Here is an 18,873-nt window from a genome sequence, read left to right on the forward strand (position 1 = left end):
GGTGTCATGACAGCAAGCTTCGCTCAATGTCAACACAACAAAAGAGCTAGACATTGACTTCAGGAAAGGGGGCAGTTAAGACCATAAAATATAGCAGGAAAATTAGGCTATTTGGCCCATCAAGTCTTCTCTGCCATTTCATCATGGCTGATCCAATTTTTCTCTCAGCTCCAATTTTCTGCCTTCTCCCCATGTGCCGTCATGCCCTGACCAATCAAGAATCTATCAACCTCTGCCTTAAATATACATAAACACTTGGCCTCCACAGCTACCTGTAACAAAGAATTCCACAGAATCACCACTCTCTAGCTAAAGAAATTCCTCCTCATCTCCGAGGCTGCGACTCCTGGTCTTAGACACTCCCAACATCCTTTCCACATCCACTCTATGAAGACCTTTCACCACTGGACTGGTTTCAATTAGGTCACCCCTCATTCTTCTGAATTCTCATGAATACAGGCCCAGAGCCATCAATTGCTCTTTATATAACAAGCCATTCAATCCTTGAATAATTTCCATGAACCTCCTTTGAACCCTCTTCAGTTTTAGCGCACCCTTTCTAAGATAAGTGGCCCAAAACTGCTCACAATAACCCAAGTGAGGCCTCACCATTGCATTATAAAGTCTCAAACTTACTTTTATATTCAAGTCCTCCTGAAATGAATTTCATTTTCCTTCCTCATCACAGACTCAACCTGCAAATTATCCTTCAGGGAATCCTGCACGAAGACTTCCAAGTCCCTTCCCATCTAGGTTTTTTGTATTTTCTCTTCATTTAGAAAATGGTCAACCCTTTCATTTCTTCTACCTAAGTATATGACCATGCACTTCCCAACTCTGTATTCCATCTGCCATTTCTTTGCCCATTCTCCTTTTCCGTCTAAGTCCTTCTGAAGCTTCTCTACTTCCTCAAAACTACCTGCCCTCCACCCATCTTCATAGTGTCTCCAAACTTTGCATCAAAGCCATTAATTCCATCGTCCAAATCGTTGTCATATAATCTAAAAGGAATTGGTCCCAACACAGACCCCTGTGGAACATCATTAGTCACTGGCAGCCAGTCAGAAAAGGCTTCCTTTATTCCCACTCTTTGCCTCCTGCCAATCAGCCACTGCTTTATCTATGCTAGAATCTTTCCTGTAATGCAATGGGCTCACAACTTATTAAGCAGTTAAGTAAGTGTGGCACCTTACCAAAAGCCTTCTGAAAATCCAAGTACACAACATCAACCGATTCTCCTTTGTCTATTCAGCTTGGGTATTTCTTCAAAGAATTCCAACGGATTTGTCAGGCAAGATTTTCCCTTGAGGAAACCTTGCTGACTATGGGCTACTTTATCATGTGCCTCCAAGTACCCTGAGACCTCATCCTTAATAATTGACCCCAACATCGTCCCAACCACTGAGGTCAGACTAGCTGGCCTTTAATTTCCTTTCTTCTGCCTCTGACCCTTTTTGAAGAGTGGAGTGTCATTTGCAATTTTTCAGTCTTCCTGAACCGTTCCGGAATTTAATGATTCTTGAAAGATTATTACTAATGCCTCCACAAGCCCTTCAGCCACCTCTTTCAGAACCCTGGGGTACACACCACCTGGTCCAGATGAATTATCTACCTTCAGCCCTTTCAGTTTCCCAAGATCCTTCTCTCTAGTTATGGTAACTTCACACACTTCATTCCTCCTGACACCTGGAACTTCCTTCGTACTGCTAATGTCTTCCACAGTGAAGAATGATGCAACATACTTAGTCAGTTAGTTCACCATTTCATTGTCCCCCATTACTACCTCTCCAGCATAATCTTCCAGTGGTCTGTTATCCACTTTTGCCTCTCGTTTACACTTTATATATCTGAATAAACTTTTGCTATCTTCTTTAACATTATTGGCTAGTTTACTTTCGTGTTTCATCTTTACCTTCTTAATGACTTTTTTAGTTGCCTTCTTTTCATTTTTAAAAGCTTCCCAATCCTTTAACTTCTCACTCATTTTTGCTCTATTATAACGCCCTCTCTTTGGCGTTTATGTTGGCTTTGACTTCTCTTGTAGGCCACGGTACTGTCATCATGCCTTTAGAATACTCCTTCCTCTTTGGGATGTATATATCCTGAGTCTTCTGAATTGCTTCCAGAAATTCCAGCCATTGCTGCTCTAACATTATTCCTGTCAGTGTTCTTTTCCAATCATTTCCGGCCAACTCGTCTCTCATGGCTCTGTAATTCCCTTTACTCCACTGTAATACTGGTGCATCTGACTTTAGCTTCTCCTTCTCAAATTTCAGGACAAATTCGATCATATGATCACTTGCCCTGAAGGGCTCTTTTACCTTAAGGTCACTAATCAATTCTGGTTCATTGCATAGCACCCAATCCAGAATAGCTGATCCCCTAGTGGACTCAACCACGAGCTGCTCTAAAAAGGCATCTTGTAGGCACTCTAGAAATGCACTCTCCTGTAATCCAGCACCAACCTGATTTTCTAAATCTAACTGCATATTGAATTCCGTCATGGCTATTGTAATATTGCCCTTTCGTCATGCATTTTTTTATCTCCTGTTGTAATTTGTAGGCCACATCCTTACTACTGTTTGTGGGGAGGGGGGGTCTGTACAGAATTCCCACCTACGTGGACCACGACTTTTGGCTGTTACCCTCCCACTGAAGAATGCTGAGGGCTCAATCCAAGATGTCCTGGGTCCTGACACCTGGGAGGCATCATACCATCTGGGAATCTCGTTCTCGCCCACAAAACCTCCTGTCTATTCCCCTAACGAATCCCCTGTCACCAGAGCATGCCTCTTCTTCCTCCTTCCCTTCTGAGTCACAGAGGCAAACTCAGTGCCAGAAACCCATGACTGTGACTTTCCTCTGTTAGGCCAACACCCCCCCCCCCCCCCCCCAGATAGTATCCAAAGCGATATACCTGTTGTTCAGGGGATGGCCACAGGGGTATTCTACACTGGCTCCTTAACCCCTTTCCCCTTTTGACTGTCACCCAGTTTCTGTGTCCTGCACCTTCAATGTAAATACCTCTCTATATATCCTATCTCTCACCCAGTCAGCTTCCTGAATGATCTGGACCTCATCCAGTTCCAGCACCAACTCCTTAATGCAGAATATTAGAAGCTGCAGCTGGATGCACTTCTTGCAGTTGTAGTCATCAGGGACACTGGAGATCTCCCTGCCTTCCACATCCCACAAGAGGAGCATTCCACTATCCTGCCTGTCATCTCTACTGTCCTACATGAGCAGATATAAAGAAAGGAAGGGGAAAAATACTTTGTGGGTTTCTTTCCTTTGCTTTCTCTGACTGAAGACTCTCTTCGCAGTAGCCTTGAAGAGCTTAAGCTTCAAGATCACCACTTTGACTCTGTCTATTCAGACAATGGCCGCTGCGCTTGCCCCTTCATTCCTTTAATTTGCTTTTGCTAATCAATCCCAAATGCAGGTTGGTCGCTGGTCAAAGCTCTTTGTTGCTGTAGCAACTGGCTGCTACCTTTTGTACTCGGGCTGGACCTAATTGAAGTCCCCTCCTCTCAGAACATCCGATGACTGGATTGGCCGCTTGTCAAAGCCCTTTTTCACACACTCCTGTTTACACCAAAGGTGTGGAGGTTGAGAGGGTTGAAAGCTTCCACGTTCCTAGGAGTGAACATCAACAATTGCCCGTTCGGATTCAACCATGTAGTTGGCAATGTCAGGAAAGCTTAACAGTGGTTCTGCTTCCTCAGGAGGTTAGAGAAATTTGGCATGTCCCCTTTGACTCTCACCATATTTTATTCATGCACCATCCTATCAGGATGCATCATGGTTAGAGTTGTGGACATGGCCAGCATTCTTGGAAACTAACCTCCGCTTCCATGGAGTCTGTCTACACTCCTTGCCATTCTGGTAAAGCAGCCAACATATTCAGAGACCTCACCCACCCTCTCCTCTCCCCCTCCCATTAGGTAGGAGATACAACAGGCTGAAAGCATGTACCTCCAGACTCAAGGACCGCTCCTTTCCTGCTGTAACACTATTGAGTAGTCCCCAAGAACAATAAGATGGACCCTACCTCACTATGGCATTTTACATGTTATTGTCTGGCTGAATTAAACCTTCTCTGTAATGGTAACACATATTCTTCATTCTGTTATTGTTTTCCCTTGTATTAACTCGATGCACTATTATTATGAAGTTTTCTGTATAGTCAGTTTGCAAAATAGGTTTTTCGCTGTATCTCTGTGCATGTAAACCAATTTACCTGTATTATCATTCATGGATCCTAGATACTTTTATAACCATTTCTCTATTTTCCCTGTATCTTTCACTGAGCATTGCACATATGTCATCAGATCCTTCTGTCTTTCTATCCCCTTCAGAATTGATTCTCTGGTTTATATTATTCTTCTCCATTCTTCCTACCAAATGATAACACTTAACTCTATCACCTATTTGTCCATTCCACTGACCTGTCTATTATTATGAAGTTCATGATTCCGCCGGGTTTTAAGTCATGTGCAGTATAGAAGTTATGCCCTGTACATCTGGTTCCAAGTTATTAATGTTCATTAAGAAAAAACAGATCCATAGTACAGGTTGAGTACTCCTTATCCGAAATGCTTGGAACCAGAAGTGTTTCGGATTTCGGATTTCGGATTTTTTTGCAATTTTGAAATATATAATGAGATATAGCTTAGAATTGCCATCATTTCTGACTGTATGCTTCTGATAAGCAGTCTTTGTCTTACACTTGTTCAACATACACATGTACTTACAGTAAAAATTATTACATACCACTGATATAATGACTATATAATGTGTACAAGGTAACAAAAACAGCACATCAGCCTTGGGAGAATACCTGAATCAGCTGCTGAACAACAAATAACAAAGGTGGGCTTTCAGTCTCCACCTGTGTTTTGATTAAAAGATTACAGCATTTTGATTAAAATATTTGTATTGTGCTGTTTTTAGTGGTTTTATATAAAGTTTAAAAACAATCAGCACTGTAGACTTGTTCATCAGCAACAATCTTCACAAACTCATCAATGAGCTTCTCTGCTGGTTCATGATCAGCAAATGCATTATCAGCACAAATATTTGCAAGTTTAATGCTGTGCTTTTTCTTAAACTGCTGCAACCAGCTTGCTGAATATTTACAATTACCTTCAATTTTCAGTTTGTCATAATTGATCTTTGCTACTTTCGTGATCAGCAGACTGTTAAGCAGCATAGTTCACTCAAAACACTGATGGATACATTCTTTCAATACACGATTGAGATCTTTATTTTTATGCAGCATTTTTCTATTTTTCATTAACTTCTGTTCATTACATGTGTGAGGTCATTTCTGAGGACTGTCTGTGGTGTGCAGAGACCTATGTATCACACGGGAATCTTCCCAGTGCATTGTGGAATTTTCCATTTGTGAAGTCATATCAGTGCTCAAAAAAATTAGTATTTCAGAGGTTTCCACATTTTAGATTTTCAGATAAGGGGTACACAACCTTTACCAGCCTCTGAGGAATTTCATTGTACATCTCACTACTGGTCAAAAGAGATGTTATTTACTCTCTTTTGTTACTGACTAATTTTTGTTGCATCTCTTCATTCTGTGGTCTTCAGTCTTAATGACAGACTTATTTTGTCATTTAATCAGACTTTCACAGATTCATATAAACTACATTAACCCACTATTTCTTAAAAGTTCTTTATAAAGTAAGTTTAACAAGGTTATTTTAAACAAATCAATGATACCATTTTCTAATTAATCTACATTTGTCTAGGTGACTGTAATTTATTGTTTTTACGACTTTATCATCATTGGGCTCATTTATGTCTACATTTTTTGAGCAAGGGGGAACTTTCTATTTTCCACTCACAGAGCATCAAGTCTAGTATGGCAACTATGTTCTGCAGGTTAGTATTTGTTCTGCTCAGTTAGTTCTGGTGCTGCTGAATCTCTCTAGGTGATGAATTTTAGAGTCATCCATCCATTCTGTGGCCTTGTTACCCTGAGCACCTCTTTCAAATAATAACCAAAATGGTGAATTACCAGTTCATCACATAATGATTAGAAGTTGGTAGCTACCGACCTCCCTTGACTATATTTAACCTAATGCTTTGATATTTCATGATGTCTGGGAAGCATTTTTTGTTGGTGATTGTGAGGGAGAGGCTTACTCCTGCACTTAAGGGGAAAATGAACGTCAAAGGTACCTGGACTGATTGTAATGTAAAGAAGACAGATGGATTAACGTACAGTATCTGGATGATGAGTGGTGCTCTGCAGTTGGCTTAATAAGATCGTAGTACCAACAGCACACATTTATCCTGAACAAAATCCAAGTGTAAGAGAGCCCATATGCTGCGATCCTCTTGTCACCCTTTTGTGTTACAGTTGGGCTTGCTTCCATTCCACAAACCATTAGTTCGCCAGGTTTGCACAGAACTGGCACTCAACATCAGTAAGATGAAAGAGCTGATTATGGACTTTAGGAAGGGTAAGTCGAAGGAGCATACACCAATCCTCAGAGAGGGATCAGAAGTGGAGAGAGTGAGCAGCTTCAAGTTCCTGGCTGTCAAGATCTCTGAGGATCTAACTTGGTCCCAACATATCGATGTAGTCATAAAGAAGACAAAACAGCGGCTATACTTTATGAGGAGTTTGAAGAGATTTGGCATGTCAACTAATGCACTCAAAAAGTTCTATAGTTGTACCATGGAGAGCATTCTGGCAGACTGCATCACTGTCTGGTATGGAGGGGCTACTGCACAGGACCAAAAGAAGCTGCAAAAGGTTGTAAATCTAGTCAGCTCCATCTTGGGCACTAGCCTACAAAGTACCCAGGACATCTTTAGGGAGCGGTGTCTTGGAAAGGCAGCGTCCATTATTAAGGACCTCCAGCACCCAGGGCATTCCCTTTTCTCACTGTTACCATCAGGAAGGAGATACAGAAGCCTGAAGGCACACATTCAGCGATTCAGGAACAGCTTCTTCCCCTCTGCCATCTGATTCCTAAATGGACATTGAAGGTTTGGACACTCCCTCACATTTTTTAATATACAGTATTTCTGTTTTTGCATGTTTTAAAAAATCTATTCAATATATGTAATTGATTTATTTATTATGTTTTATTTCATTCATTATTATTATTTTTTTCTCTCTCTCTCTGCTAAATTATGTATTGCATTGAACTGCTGCTGCAGTTAACAAATTTCACGTCACACGCTGGTGATAATAAACCGGATTCTGATTCTGAACTGTCAAACCATGTCTGTTTGTGGATAAGAAAGTCATCTTCTGGAAAACATCGTATCAAGTGAAAAGGGGCATTCATCAAAATCCCAGAAAAGTAGTCTAAGTTATCACCTTTTTTATTTTAGTATGAATTGTTCAGTGGTATTAATTAAATGATTCTCTTCTTAGGTGGTGGTCGAAACCCAATTACACCACGATTCATGAGGCACTTTAACACCGTGACTATTAATGAGTTTGATGACAAGACTATGTATGTCATTTTCTCTCGGATCCTTAACTGGCAGTTTCATATAAGGTATATTATGCTATTTTAAGGCTTAAATCCTGAAATGAACTGCCCAATATTTCAATCACTTTTAAATAACTATCTTAATCTACATAGAATGTAGATAGGAGATCGCATTGGAGCCTCCTGACTGTTGAAAGGCCTGAACAGAGTAAACATGTAGAGGATATCTCAATTGTAGGAGAGTTTAAGACCAGAGGGCATAGCCTCAGAGTAGAAGGACTTCTCTTTAGAGATGAGGAGGAATTTCTTCAGTGAGAAGGTGGAGAATCTATGGAATTCAGTGCCCCAGATGTCTGTGAAGGCCAAGAAAATAATATGACAATCATTCCACATATTTCTAATATGTTCTTCCATGGAAAAAGTTATTCTTTGAAATTTTTAAGGTATATGTTAATTATATCTAATAATTAGTAAATAAACTAGTAAGTTGGCTAATTATTCTCACATATACCGAGGTGCTGTGAAATGCTTGTCTTGCATACAGACTGAACATTACAACAGTGCATTGAGGTTGTGCAAGGTAAAACAATAACAGAGTGCAGAATAAAGTGACACAGTTACAGAGAAAATGCAGTGCATGGTCCTAATGAGATAAATTGGAGATCAAGAGTCCATCTTATCCTACTATTATGAGCTGTTTATTAGTCTTATAATGGCAGGATAGAAGCTGTCCTTGAACCCGGTAGTATGAACTTTCAGACTTTTGTATCTTCTGCTTGATAGAAAGGGGCAGAAGGGAGAATGTCCAGGGTAGGTGGGGGGTCTTGATTATGCTGGCTGCTTTACCAAGGCTGTAGAAAATGTAGACAAATTACGTTGTGGGGAAGCTGGTTTCCGTGATGTGATTTGTCCATAACTGTGTATTCCTCGTGGTCACAGGCAGAACTATTTTCATACCAAGCCATGATGCAACCAGATAGGATACTTTCTATGGGGCTGTGATTAAAAATTTGTTAGGGTCAAAGCTGACATACCAAATTTCTTTAGCCTCCTGAGGAAGTTGAAGTGCTGGGGAGCTTTCTTGCCCATGGCATCAACTTGGTTGGGCCAGGACAGGCTATTCGTGATGTTCACTTCCAGCAATTTAAAGCTCTCAATCAGAACCATTGATATATACAAGATCATGTGCACTGCTCTCATTCCTGCTGTCATGTCATTAGACTCCTTATGTCCTCTCTGTAACTCTGACTTATTGGTATTTGGGATGTCGGCCACTTCAGTGATATCATCCGCAAACTTGTAGAGGGAATTAGATCAGGAGTTACATAACAGTGGACAACAAATTTTTTCAAAAGAGTTGCTTCCTCAGAATTTTGCTTTGTTTATGATAGACTGCTTGAAGATGAACACAAATATAATTTCAGACCACTTGTATCACGTAGGAATTTGAAGAAACAACAAGTTAACTTTTATTGAATATAATGTGTTTAATTGCATAATGGTGCTGATGCTTTGCAATAGTTCAACTAAGTTAAAAATATTTTGTTAATGATTTGCATTTGTACTCAGTGTCTGAGGCTTCTCGCTTAAGTGTCCAACAATAATTCGCCAGCATTGATGGATTTCAGTTGCCCTGGTATCTTTTCTCCATGACCACAATGTCCTGGTGAAACCTTTCACCATGCTCGTCACTAACAGCGCCAAGATTTGCAGGGAAGAAGTCTAAGTGGGAATGCAGAAAATGAATCTTTAGTGGCATGTTGCATTTCATGGTTTTATATGCTTGAAGCATGCTTTCAACCAGCTGCATGTAGATTGGTGCTCTGTAGATGTCGAGAAAAATTTCAACACTTCCTTGAAAGCCTTCCATGTGATTTTCTCTGGTCCCACTAGAAATTCTTCAAATTGCCTGTCATTGATGACCTGTTTGTTTTACCTTAATCTTGGCATCAGTTATTCTGGGAAGCATCTGTTTCAAATATCAAAATCCTTCATAGAAATATTTGTGCCTGGTGATAGCAAATTCCATTCTTACAGTCCTGAACCCAATAATTATTACTAAAACCTGTCCTGCCATGCAGCAGCCACGCCGCCCAAGCATGCCTGGACAAGATAGGAAACTCTCCATCTTACATTGTAGGCAACAGTTTAATTGACTTGAATTATGAATTAAAATAATAAACATAATTGATTTAAAAAATGGTGCGTGATAGGGAAATTTCATGGTGATTTTCATGATCAGTAGCCCAAGATTCATAAGATACACCTAAAGCTATTCAGGAAGCAAAGTCTTTGTTGTCCAGTGTAATGAGTAAAATGAATGTATAATAAGTAAAATAGGGTCTAAGGATGCAGCCTTATAGAGCACCCGTGTTTAAAATAATTGTGACAGAAGTATAGCTGCCTGTCTTTACTGATTGCAGTCTGTTGCTCAGGAATCCAAGGATCCACTTATAAAAGGAGGTATTGGGTTCCATATCTAGGAGTTTGGAAATGAGTTGCTTGGAATTATAATATTGAAGAGGAGCTGGTCAATAACAGCAGTTTAATTATATACCTATTTTGCATCTGTCTTTATTAGGTTTACTTTCCCACCTGAATTTGAAACTCTGACTAAGCAGGTCATTCGTGCCACTTTGTACGTTTACAAAGAAGCAATGAAGAATCTCCTGCCAACTCCAGCCAAGTCTCACTATCTCTTTAATCTGCGGGATTTCTCCCGTGTTATTCAAGGGGTGTGCCTTTCCAGTCCTCAGACAGCAGGATCTCCAGCTGCAATTAAGCGCCTTTGGGTTCATGAGGTGAATTCTTTTTTTTAAATAGAACAAGTTCTGAATATTGTTGATTAAATTTCAGTAAAGTTAGTGGCCTTGCTGGTCAAATGAAAGTTATGCTGATAAATATGAAAATTGAAAATATGTTTGCTTCCGGAAATAATTTATTGTTTCAATATGGTAAGCCAGTCAGCCACTCAAATCAGTATCATTTATTTACAAAATCCTCATTGAATATATCTCAATTCTACTTAAAATTGTTCCCAAGTACCATTACCTATCTAACAATGATCTGTCTTGGTTTTGAAATTTTTAATTGACATACCTACAAAAACTTTTGGAAAAGAAGAGTAATTCACACTCTGTGTGAAGAAGTGAAGAAATACCACCTGAGTGACAAGATTTAAAGTTGCTATGACCTTTTATTTTATGTCTTTCATTGGAAGAAATGGGTTACACCTACCATATTAAATTCTATGAAGTTAATTATGTCAATTAGGTTGCCCTTTGACATAATGGCAATATAATTTGTCATTTTAATCTTTTGAACATTAGACCATTTAGGAATTTTTTAAAGAATTCCAAACGAGAGAATCTGCAGATGCTGGAAATCTGAGCAACATACACAAAGTGCTAGAGGAACTCAGCAGGCCAGGCAGCATCTATGGAAAAATGTACAGTTGATGTATTGGGCCAAGACCTTTTTTATCTGCTCCTTTAGGGCCCATTCACTTTTGCAACTGTAGCATGAGTTATACCACTTTTTGCTCAAGTTCAAATTTATTGTCATAGGCATACATACACATGGTTTAAATAGTATGAAAATTGGCTTTTTGCAGCTGCTGCATCACAGTGCATTACAAACATAAATTAGCATAAACTTAACTTAAATTATACACTTGCTTGCGTCATACACCGGGTGCTCTCTTCAGTTACCTGATGAGGTAACTGTAGCCTTTAGTCAGGAGCAGATATCGTCAGGTGGTGCCCAACCTTTCTACACCATTGTTTTGACCGCTAACCACTGCACTGTCTGGTGGGCAGATCAGCAGTAGTGGCCAAGTCACTGCCCATCTGCTCTTGACTTCCAGCTCAACTCCTCTTGCTTGCTCCATATCCAGCAAGAAGCTTCCTCCCCCATCTTGCATGCTGCTTGGTTCTTACTCTTTTCATCAAGGCCCAGCATAGACAGCAACCTCCATGCCGACCTTATCAGGAACCCTCTATAGCCGATCTCCACGGGGAATAGCCACGTCTGCCATCTTTTGTCCCTGCACTCCTGGACTAAGGACTGGTACTTCAGAGCCTTCCTCTCGTGAGCCTCCTTGCATTCTTCCTCCCAGGGTACTGTGAGCTCCATCAGGATGATCTCCTCGTCTTTGGTGGACCACAGTACAATGTCTGGTTGAAGTGTAATTTGCACTACCTCTGTGAACTGCAGCTTCCTCCTCACATCGACCCCTATCTCCCATGATTTGACAGTTTGCAGCAGACTGGATTTAGGCCTCTTTGATTAAATGACTGCTCTGTTTGCCTCTCTGCCAGCTAGTCTCTTTTTACACCTCTCCTGCTCCAGTGTGTCAGCAAGGAATGGCAGGACCTGTTGTGGTGTCATCTATGTTGTCCTTGTGTTAAAGCTGTTTTGCATCCTGACGGTAGGGTGCATTGAACCCTGCTGACCACAAAGCTTACAGTTAGGGTCCTCTCTGAGTCCATGTGTGCAGCTATGATGGTGTAGGGACAATGTCATACATGGACTGTAGGAGGAAAGAACTATGGAAGGGCTCCAGTCTCCAAAGCTCTGCCCAAGTGATCTTGTGCTTGGGAAGATCCCATTTTGTCCAGACACCCTGTGACCCCAACTCCACTGCCTTCGAAACCCTCCTTTGATCCTTGCAGTTCCATACCTATGCCTCGACTATGTCACGCCTATCCCATCCCTTACACTTGCACTCCCCCATCGTTGGAAGTGTGCAGAGCTGAGTCCTTGCTGGCCCAGGCATGGGATGCTAATGATGTCTGTCAATTGCAGGGGCTCACTGCCTGGTCTGTGGCCGAGTTGGTGGCTCACTTTTATCTCGGTCTTGTTGTGACTCCTGCTTGGTTTATTACCTTGTCATCGGAGCCTCTCAGAGTTAACGCAACTCTACACTTTGCCGCCTTAAGCTCCTCTGCTACCAATGACAATGGAAGCTGTAGCTGGTCTGATCTTATGTAGAGCCCCACTGAAGAAAAATGTGGGGAGGGGGGATCCCCAGCCACCTCTGCAGGTGCTTGTTGACTTTCCCTCCCGATGCCTTCCACAGTGGTCATTGGGAACTCGTACACCGTGAAAAGCCAGAGCAGTCTTGGTAGAAGACCCTGTTGGTAGAGCCAAGCTTTAAGTTTACCAGGGAGTTTGGTTTTGTCGATCTTCAGCCACTTTTCAGTCTGCTTTACAGGGTTGGTGATGTTGGCGCTGTCCATCACTGCTGCAATAATCCACTTTCCAAGACACTTTACTGGATTGTCCTCTATGGATGGAATGACTTCTCCCTGTACTTGAAGACTGAACTTGCTAGTAACCTTGCCCTTTTTCAACACCATACATCTGGACTTCCTGCCGTTGAAGATCATTCTAGCACAGGTAGCTATATTGTCCAGGGTTTCCAATACCCTCTTGCTTGGACATGGGTTACAGTAGTTACTGTGATATCATCCATGAACCCCTGTATTTCAAGTTGTTGGATGCTAGGTTCCAACACTGGGCTTTGGGTTATGTCTGCTACTGTTAACATAAGGAGGTTCATACCCATGACAAACAAGATGGGGGAGATTGCACAGCTGGTTGGAATCCCTTTTCAGAGGTCTTGCCAGCTGGTTGTGAAGTGGGATGAAGTGAAGCATAGCTTAAATCCTCCTAAGTAGCTGGTGATCATGTCTTGTGTTACTGGCAAGTTATGGTAATGTTCCAGGCCAATATAGATGAGGAAGTGTGGAATTTATCCGTAGGTGTTGACTAGGGCTAACCAGATGAGTGTTAAGTTGCCTTTCTTCTGCCTGGCCTCGCAGATCAATTGACTGATTATTGAGGTGTGTTCAAAGCGCCCAGAAAAACCTGGGATTCTGGATGGATGTGTTAGTATACTGTTTCTCCATTAAGTAAGAAGCCAGTCTTCTCGCAAGCACTGAGAAGAATATTTTGCACTCTGTGCTAAGGAAGGAGATTGTCCTAAGCTGGGTGATTGTGGAGGAATCTTCTTCCTTGGGAACAAAGCATCCTTCAGCCATTTCCCAGCTTGTTGGAATAGAGCCTTTGGTCCAAATCTTTTGGTTAGATCTTTGACGCCATTTTTGTCAGGTGAACTGTATTTGAATTGTTTGTTCAGGGTCTTTATCTCGTTTCTTAGGTGGCGAATCTCCCTTTCCCTCCTGTTTGGTTGTCATGATGGTTTAAGATCCTCTTTCTTCTCTATTGGGCCGAATCATTCTTTTGCAAAGTTGAACACAATGGCTGTGAGGGAGTCGATTTTCCTGTAGACTTGGTCCTGCCAATGTAGCTTTCAAGATGCATCCAGATCATGACTGAACTGCTTCCATGATACATTGTCTGATGACCTAGGCCATCTTTCCTTGATGAATGGATTAGGCTGTCACAGGGGGCACTCACTTGGTCTCTTCTTTGGCACTGGGGCAGCTCAGGTGTGGAGAGATCTTCAGCTCTGTGGGGTGCTCTCTGGCTGGAGTTCTCCATCATCTTACTGGATGTTAGAAACATAGAAACATAGAAAACCTACAGCACAATACAGGCCCTTTGGCCCACAAAGCTGTGCCAAACATGTCCTTACCTTAGAACTACCTAGGCTTACCTATAGCCCTCTATTTTTCTAAGCTCCATGTACCTATCCAGGAGGAAACATTGTTGTCTGTATGTTGCACTTGAGTTGCCTTCATTCCACAGCTGGACTTGCTTTGGTGTAACTTGAGGCCTTTGTTTTTGCAGACTGGATTTTGCTGCAATGGCACTTTGCAATGAATGCCTCCCTGGTCAGTGTTGTTTGCTTGAGCCGTCTCATTATCATATTTCCAGTCTTGGTCATTGCTATTATGTCCGTCCTATGGAGTCTCTCATCCTCCCACTGCACCCACAAGGAGGCTCCTGGGGTATTTCGTATTTAGTTCACCCGTAGCTTGTATGGTGCCCTCTTGCAAGTGCTGCACACAGGGTTGCTAGTCTTGTGTGCTTGTGCCAGTCTTTCCTGGAGGTCACCTGTCTTTCCAGTGTCACCGACCTTTCTCGGTTGAAATAAACGTAATGCTAGTGGAAGTTGAGAGAGAGAGAACAAGAAAAGAGAACAGAGAACAAGAAATATGGTTTGAGATGGTGTTAGGGATTCAGGCCAGTTCATGAAACTCCAGCTTTCTTGGGCTGAAAAGGCTGACATTTTATTTGGTATTATTAGAGACATTATAGCAAGGCACCAACAAAATTCAAGGTAAAATCAATATAGTTTGTGAAAGAAAATCATATTTTACAAATTGAAGTTTTTTGAAAAATAATATGCATCAAAATTAGATGTGAAATTTGTTGTTTGCAGTACAGTACAAAGAAATAAAATTATAAATTACAAAAATAAAGTGCAAAAAAGGAATAAAGAGGCAGTGTTCATGGATTGCTCAAGATCTGATGGAGGAGGTAAAAAGGCTGTTTCTGAATCACTTGAGTATGGATGTTTAGGCTCCTTTACTTCCTCTCTGTTGGTAGTTAAAAGATGGCTCAGATAGTGAGGGTCTTAAATGATAACTGAGTCTAAAACACTCTGCAGCCTCTTGTAAACTTGTGCATTGGAGTCTCCATGCCAGGCTGTGGTGTAGCCAGTCAGAATATATATCTATAGCAACTTTCTGAATCCCCTCTAATTCTTAACGAAGCAGAGCATGTTGGCATGCTTTTGAGCCATAGGCATAGAAAATTACAGCATAGAAACAGGCCCTTATGTTCCAAACCATTTAAACTGCCTTCTCCCATTGACCTGCACCAGGTCCATAGCCCTCCATACGCTTACCATTCATGTATCTATCCTAACTTCTCCTAAACATTGAAATTGAGTTTGCATGCACCACTAGTGCTGACAGCTCGTTCCACACTCTCATGACCCTCTGAATGAAGAGGTTTCCCCTCATGTTCCCCTTAAACTTTTCACCTTTCACCCTTAACCCATGAACTCCAGCTGTAGTTCCACAAATCCTCAGTGGAAAAAAACCTGCTTGTATTTACCCTATCTATACCTCTCCTCTCAATCTTCTATGTTCCAAGGAATAACGTCCTAACCTATTCAGTCTTTCCTGAAAACTCAGGTCCTCCAGACCTAAGTTTTTATGATTGCATCAGTGAGTTAGACACAGGATAGACCCCCTGAGATGTTGACACTCAAGAATGTGAAGCTGCTCACCCTTTTCCCTGCAGACCCCTTAATGAGAACTGGTATGTGTTCTCCCAACTTTCCCTTCCTGAAGTCCATTATCAATTCTTTGGTCTTGCTAATGATGAATGCAAAGTTGTAGTTTCAGCTCACCATTCTTGTTACCTAAAAGAGTGAATTTAATTGGCTGACATTTGCATTTAGTGTTGGTGAAGTTTGGGGATGGGAACCAGAGTGCCAGAGCTGACAGTGTGGCTGGGGTGAAAATAAATGATGTTAAAAGTTCAAGCAAATTCGCTAATAGAAAGGTTGTGAGTGGTGGTAAAAATCTTCTGAGGTGTATATATTTCAATACTAGGAGTATTGCGAGGAAGGCGGATGAGTTGAGGGCGTGGATTGACACGTGGAATTATGACGTTATAGCAATAAGTGAAACTTGGCTACAGGAGGGGCAGGACTGGCAGCTTAATATTCCAGGGTTCCAATGTTTCAGATGTGATCGAGGCAGAGGAATGAAAGGTGGGAGAGTAGCATTGCTTGTTAGGGAAAATATTACAGCAGTGCTCAGGCAGGACAGATTAGAGGGCTTGTCTACTGAGTCCTTATGGGTGGAGCTGAGAAACAGGAAAGGTATGGCCACATTCGTGGGATTGTATTGTAATGAGGATTGGAAGAGCAAACTTGCAGAGAGATAGCAGGCAACTGCAGGAAACATAACGCTGTGGTGGTAGGGGAATTTAATTTTCCATATATTGATTGGGACTCCCATACTGTTAGGGGTCTAGATGGTTTAGAGTTTGTAAAATGTGTTCAGGAAAGTTTTCTAAATCCATATATAGAGGAACCAACTAGAGGGGATGCAATATTGGATCTCCTGTTAGGAAACGAGTTAGGACAAGTGACGGAAGTCTGTGTAGGGGAGCACTTTGGTTCTAGTGATCATAACACCATTAGTTTCAACTTGATCATGGACAAGGATAGATCTGGTCCTAGGGTTGAGGTTCTGAACTGGAAGGAGGCCAAATTTGAAGAAATGAGAAAGGATCTAAAAAGCGTGGATTGGGACAGGTTGTTCTTTGGCAAAGATATGATCGGTAGGTGGGAAGCCTTCAAAGGAGAAATTTGGAGAGTGCAGAGTTTGTATGTTCCCGTCAGGATTAAAGGCAAAGTGAATAGGAATAAGGAACCTTGGTTCTCAAGGGATATTGCAACTCTGATAAAGAAGAAGAGAGAGTTGTATGACATGTACAGGAAACAGGGAGTAAATAAGGTGCTTGAGGAGTACAAGAAGTGCAAGAAAATACTTGAGAAAGAAATCAGGAGGGCTAAAAGAAGACATGAGGTTGCCTTGGCCGTCAAAGTGAAGGATAATCCAAAGAGCTTTTACAGGTATATTAAGAGCAAAAGGATTGTAAGGGATAAAATTGGTCCTCTTGAAGATCAGAGTGGTCGGCTATGTGCGGAACCAAAGGAAATGGGGGAGATCTTAAATAGGTCTTTTGCGTCTTTATTTACTAAGGAAACTGGCATGAAGTCTATGGAATTAAGGGAAACAAGTAGTGAGATCATGGAAACTGTACAGATTGAAAAGGGGGAGGTGCTTGCTGTCTTGAGGAAAATTAAAGTGGATAAATCCCCGGGACCTGACAGGGTGTTCCCTCGGACCTTGAAGGAGACTAGTGTTGAAATTGCAGGGGCCCTGGCAGAAATATTTAAAATGTCGCTGTCTACAGGTGAGGTGCCGGAGGATTGGAAAGTGGCTCATGTTGTTCCATTGTTTAAAACAGGATCGAAAAATAATCTGGGAAATTATAGACCGGTAAGTTTAATGTCGGTAGTAGGTAAGTTATTGGAGGGAGTACTAAGAGACAGAATCTATAAGCATTTGGATAGACAGGGACTTATTAGGGAGAGTCAACATGGCTTTGTGCGTGGTAGGTCATGTTTGACCAATCTACTGGATTTTTTCGAGGAGGTTACCAGGAAAGTGGATGAAGGGAAGGCAGTGGATATTGTCTGCATGGACTTCAGTAAGGCCTTTGACAAGGTCCCGCATGGGAGGTTAGTTAGGAAAATTCAGTCGCTAGGTATACATGGAGAGGTGGTAAATTGGATTAGACATTAGCTCGATGGAAGAAGCCAAAGAGTGGTAGTAGAGAATTGCTTCTCCGAGTGGAGGCCTGTGACTAGTGGTGTGCCACAGGGATCAGTGCTGGGTCCATTGTTATTTGTCATCTATATCAATGATCTGGATGATAATGTGGTAAAATGGATCAGCAAATTTGCTGATGATACGAAGATTGGAGGTGTAGTAGACAGTGAGGAAGGTTTTCAAAGCCTGCAGAGGGACTTGGACCAGCTGGAAAAATGGGCTGAAAAATGGCAGATGGAGTTTATTACAGACAGGTGTGAGGTATTGCACGTTGGAAGGACAAACCAAGGTAGAACATACAGGGTTAATGGTAAGGCATTGAGGAGTGCAGTAGAACAGAGGGATCTGGGAGTACAGATACAAAATTCCCTAAAAGTGGCGTCGCAAGTAGATAGGGTTGTAAAGAGAGCTTTTGGTACATTGGCCTTTATTAATCAAAGTATTGAGTATAAAAGCTGGAATGTTATGATGAGGTTGTATAAGGCATTGGTGAGGCCGAATCTGGAGTATTGTGTTCAGTTTTGGTCACCAATTTACAGGAAGGATATAAATAAGGTTGAAAGAGTGCAGAGAAGGTTTACAAGGATGTTGCCGGGACTTGAGAAACTCAGTTACAGAGAAAGATTGAATAGGTTAGGACTTTATTCCCTGGAGCGTAGAAGAATGAGAGGAGATTTGATAGAGGTATATAAAATTATGATAGGTATAGATAGAGTGAATGCAAGCAGGCTTTTTCCACTGAGGCAAGGGGAGAAAAAAAACAGGACATGGGTTAAGGGTGAGGGGGGAAAAGTTTAAAGGGAACATTAGTGGGGGCTTCTTCACACAGAGAGTGGTGGGAGAATGGAATGAACTGCCAGACGAGGTGGTAAATGCGGGTTCTTTTTTAATATTTAAGAATAACTTGGACAGATACATGGATGGGAGCTATATGGAGGGATATGGTCCATGTGCAGGTCAGTGGGACTAGGCAGAAAATGGTTCAGCACAGCCAAGAAGGGCCAAAAGGCCTGTTTCTGTGCTATAGTGTTTCTATGGTTTCTAAGTATCTTAGTGGAAGTGATAATAGATCATGC

General features: G+C 41.6%; 1 protein-coding gene across 2 annotated transcripts in view; it reads left to right on the forward strand.

Annotated features, from left to right (window-relative positions):
• Positions 1–18,873, forward strand: part of dnah7 (dynein, axonemal, heavy chain 7) — a 309,070-nt gene that overhangs the window by 147,628 nt on the left and 142,569 nt on the right. For both annotated transcript variants that reach the window (XM_072261643.1, XM_072261644.1), the window contains 2 exons: positions 7,409–7,535; positions 10,051–10,270. In XM_072261643.1, coding sequence (XP_072117744.1) covers positions 7,409–7,535; positions 10,051–10,270 — 347 coding nt within the window. The remainder of the gene's footprint in view (positions 1–7,408; positions 7,536–10,050; positions 10,271–18,873) is intronic.

The sequence above is a fragment of the Mobula birostris genome, chromosome 6 (genome assembly GCF_030028105.1).
Source record: "Mobula birostris isolate sMobBir1 chromosome 6, sMobBir1.hap1, whole genome shotgun sequence".
In the NCBI taxonomy this organism is placed as follows: Eukaryota; Metazoa; Chordata; class Chondrichthyes; order Myliobatiformes; family Myliobatidae; genus Mobula; species Mobula birostris.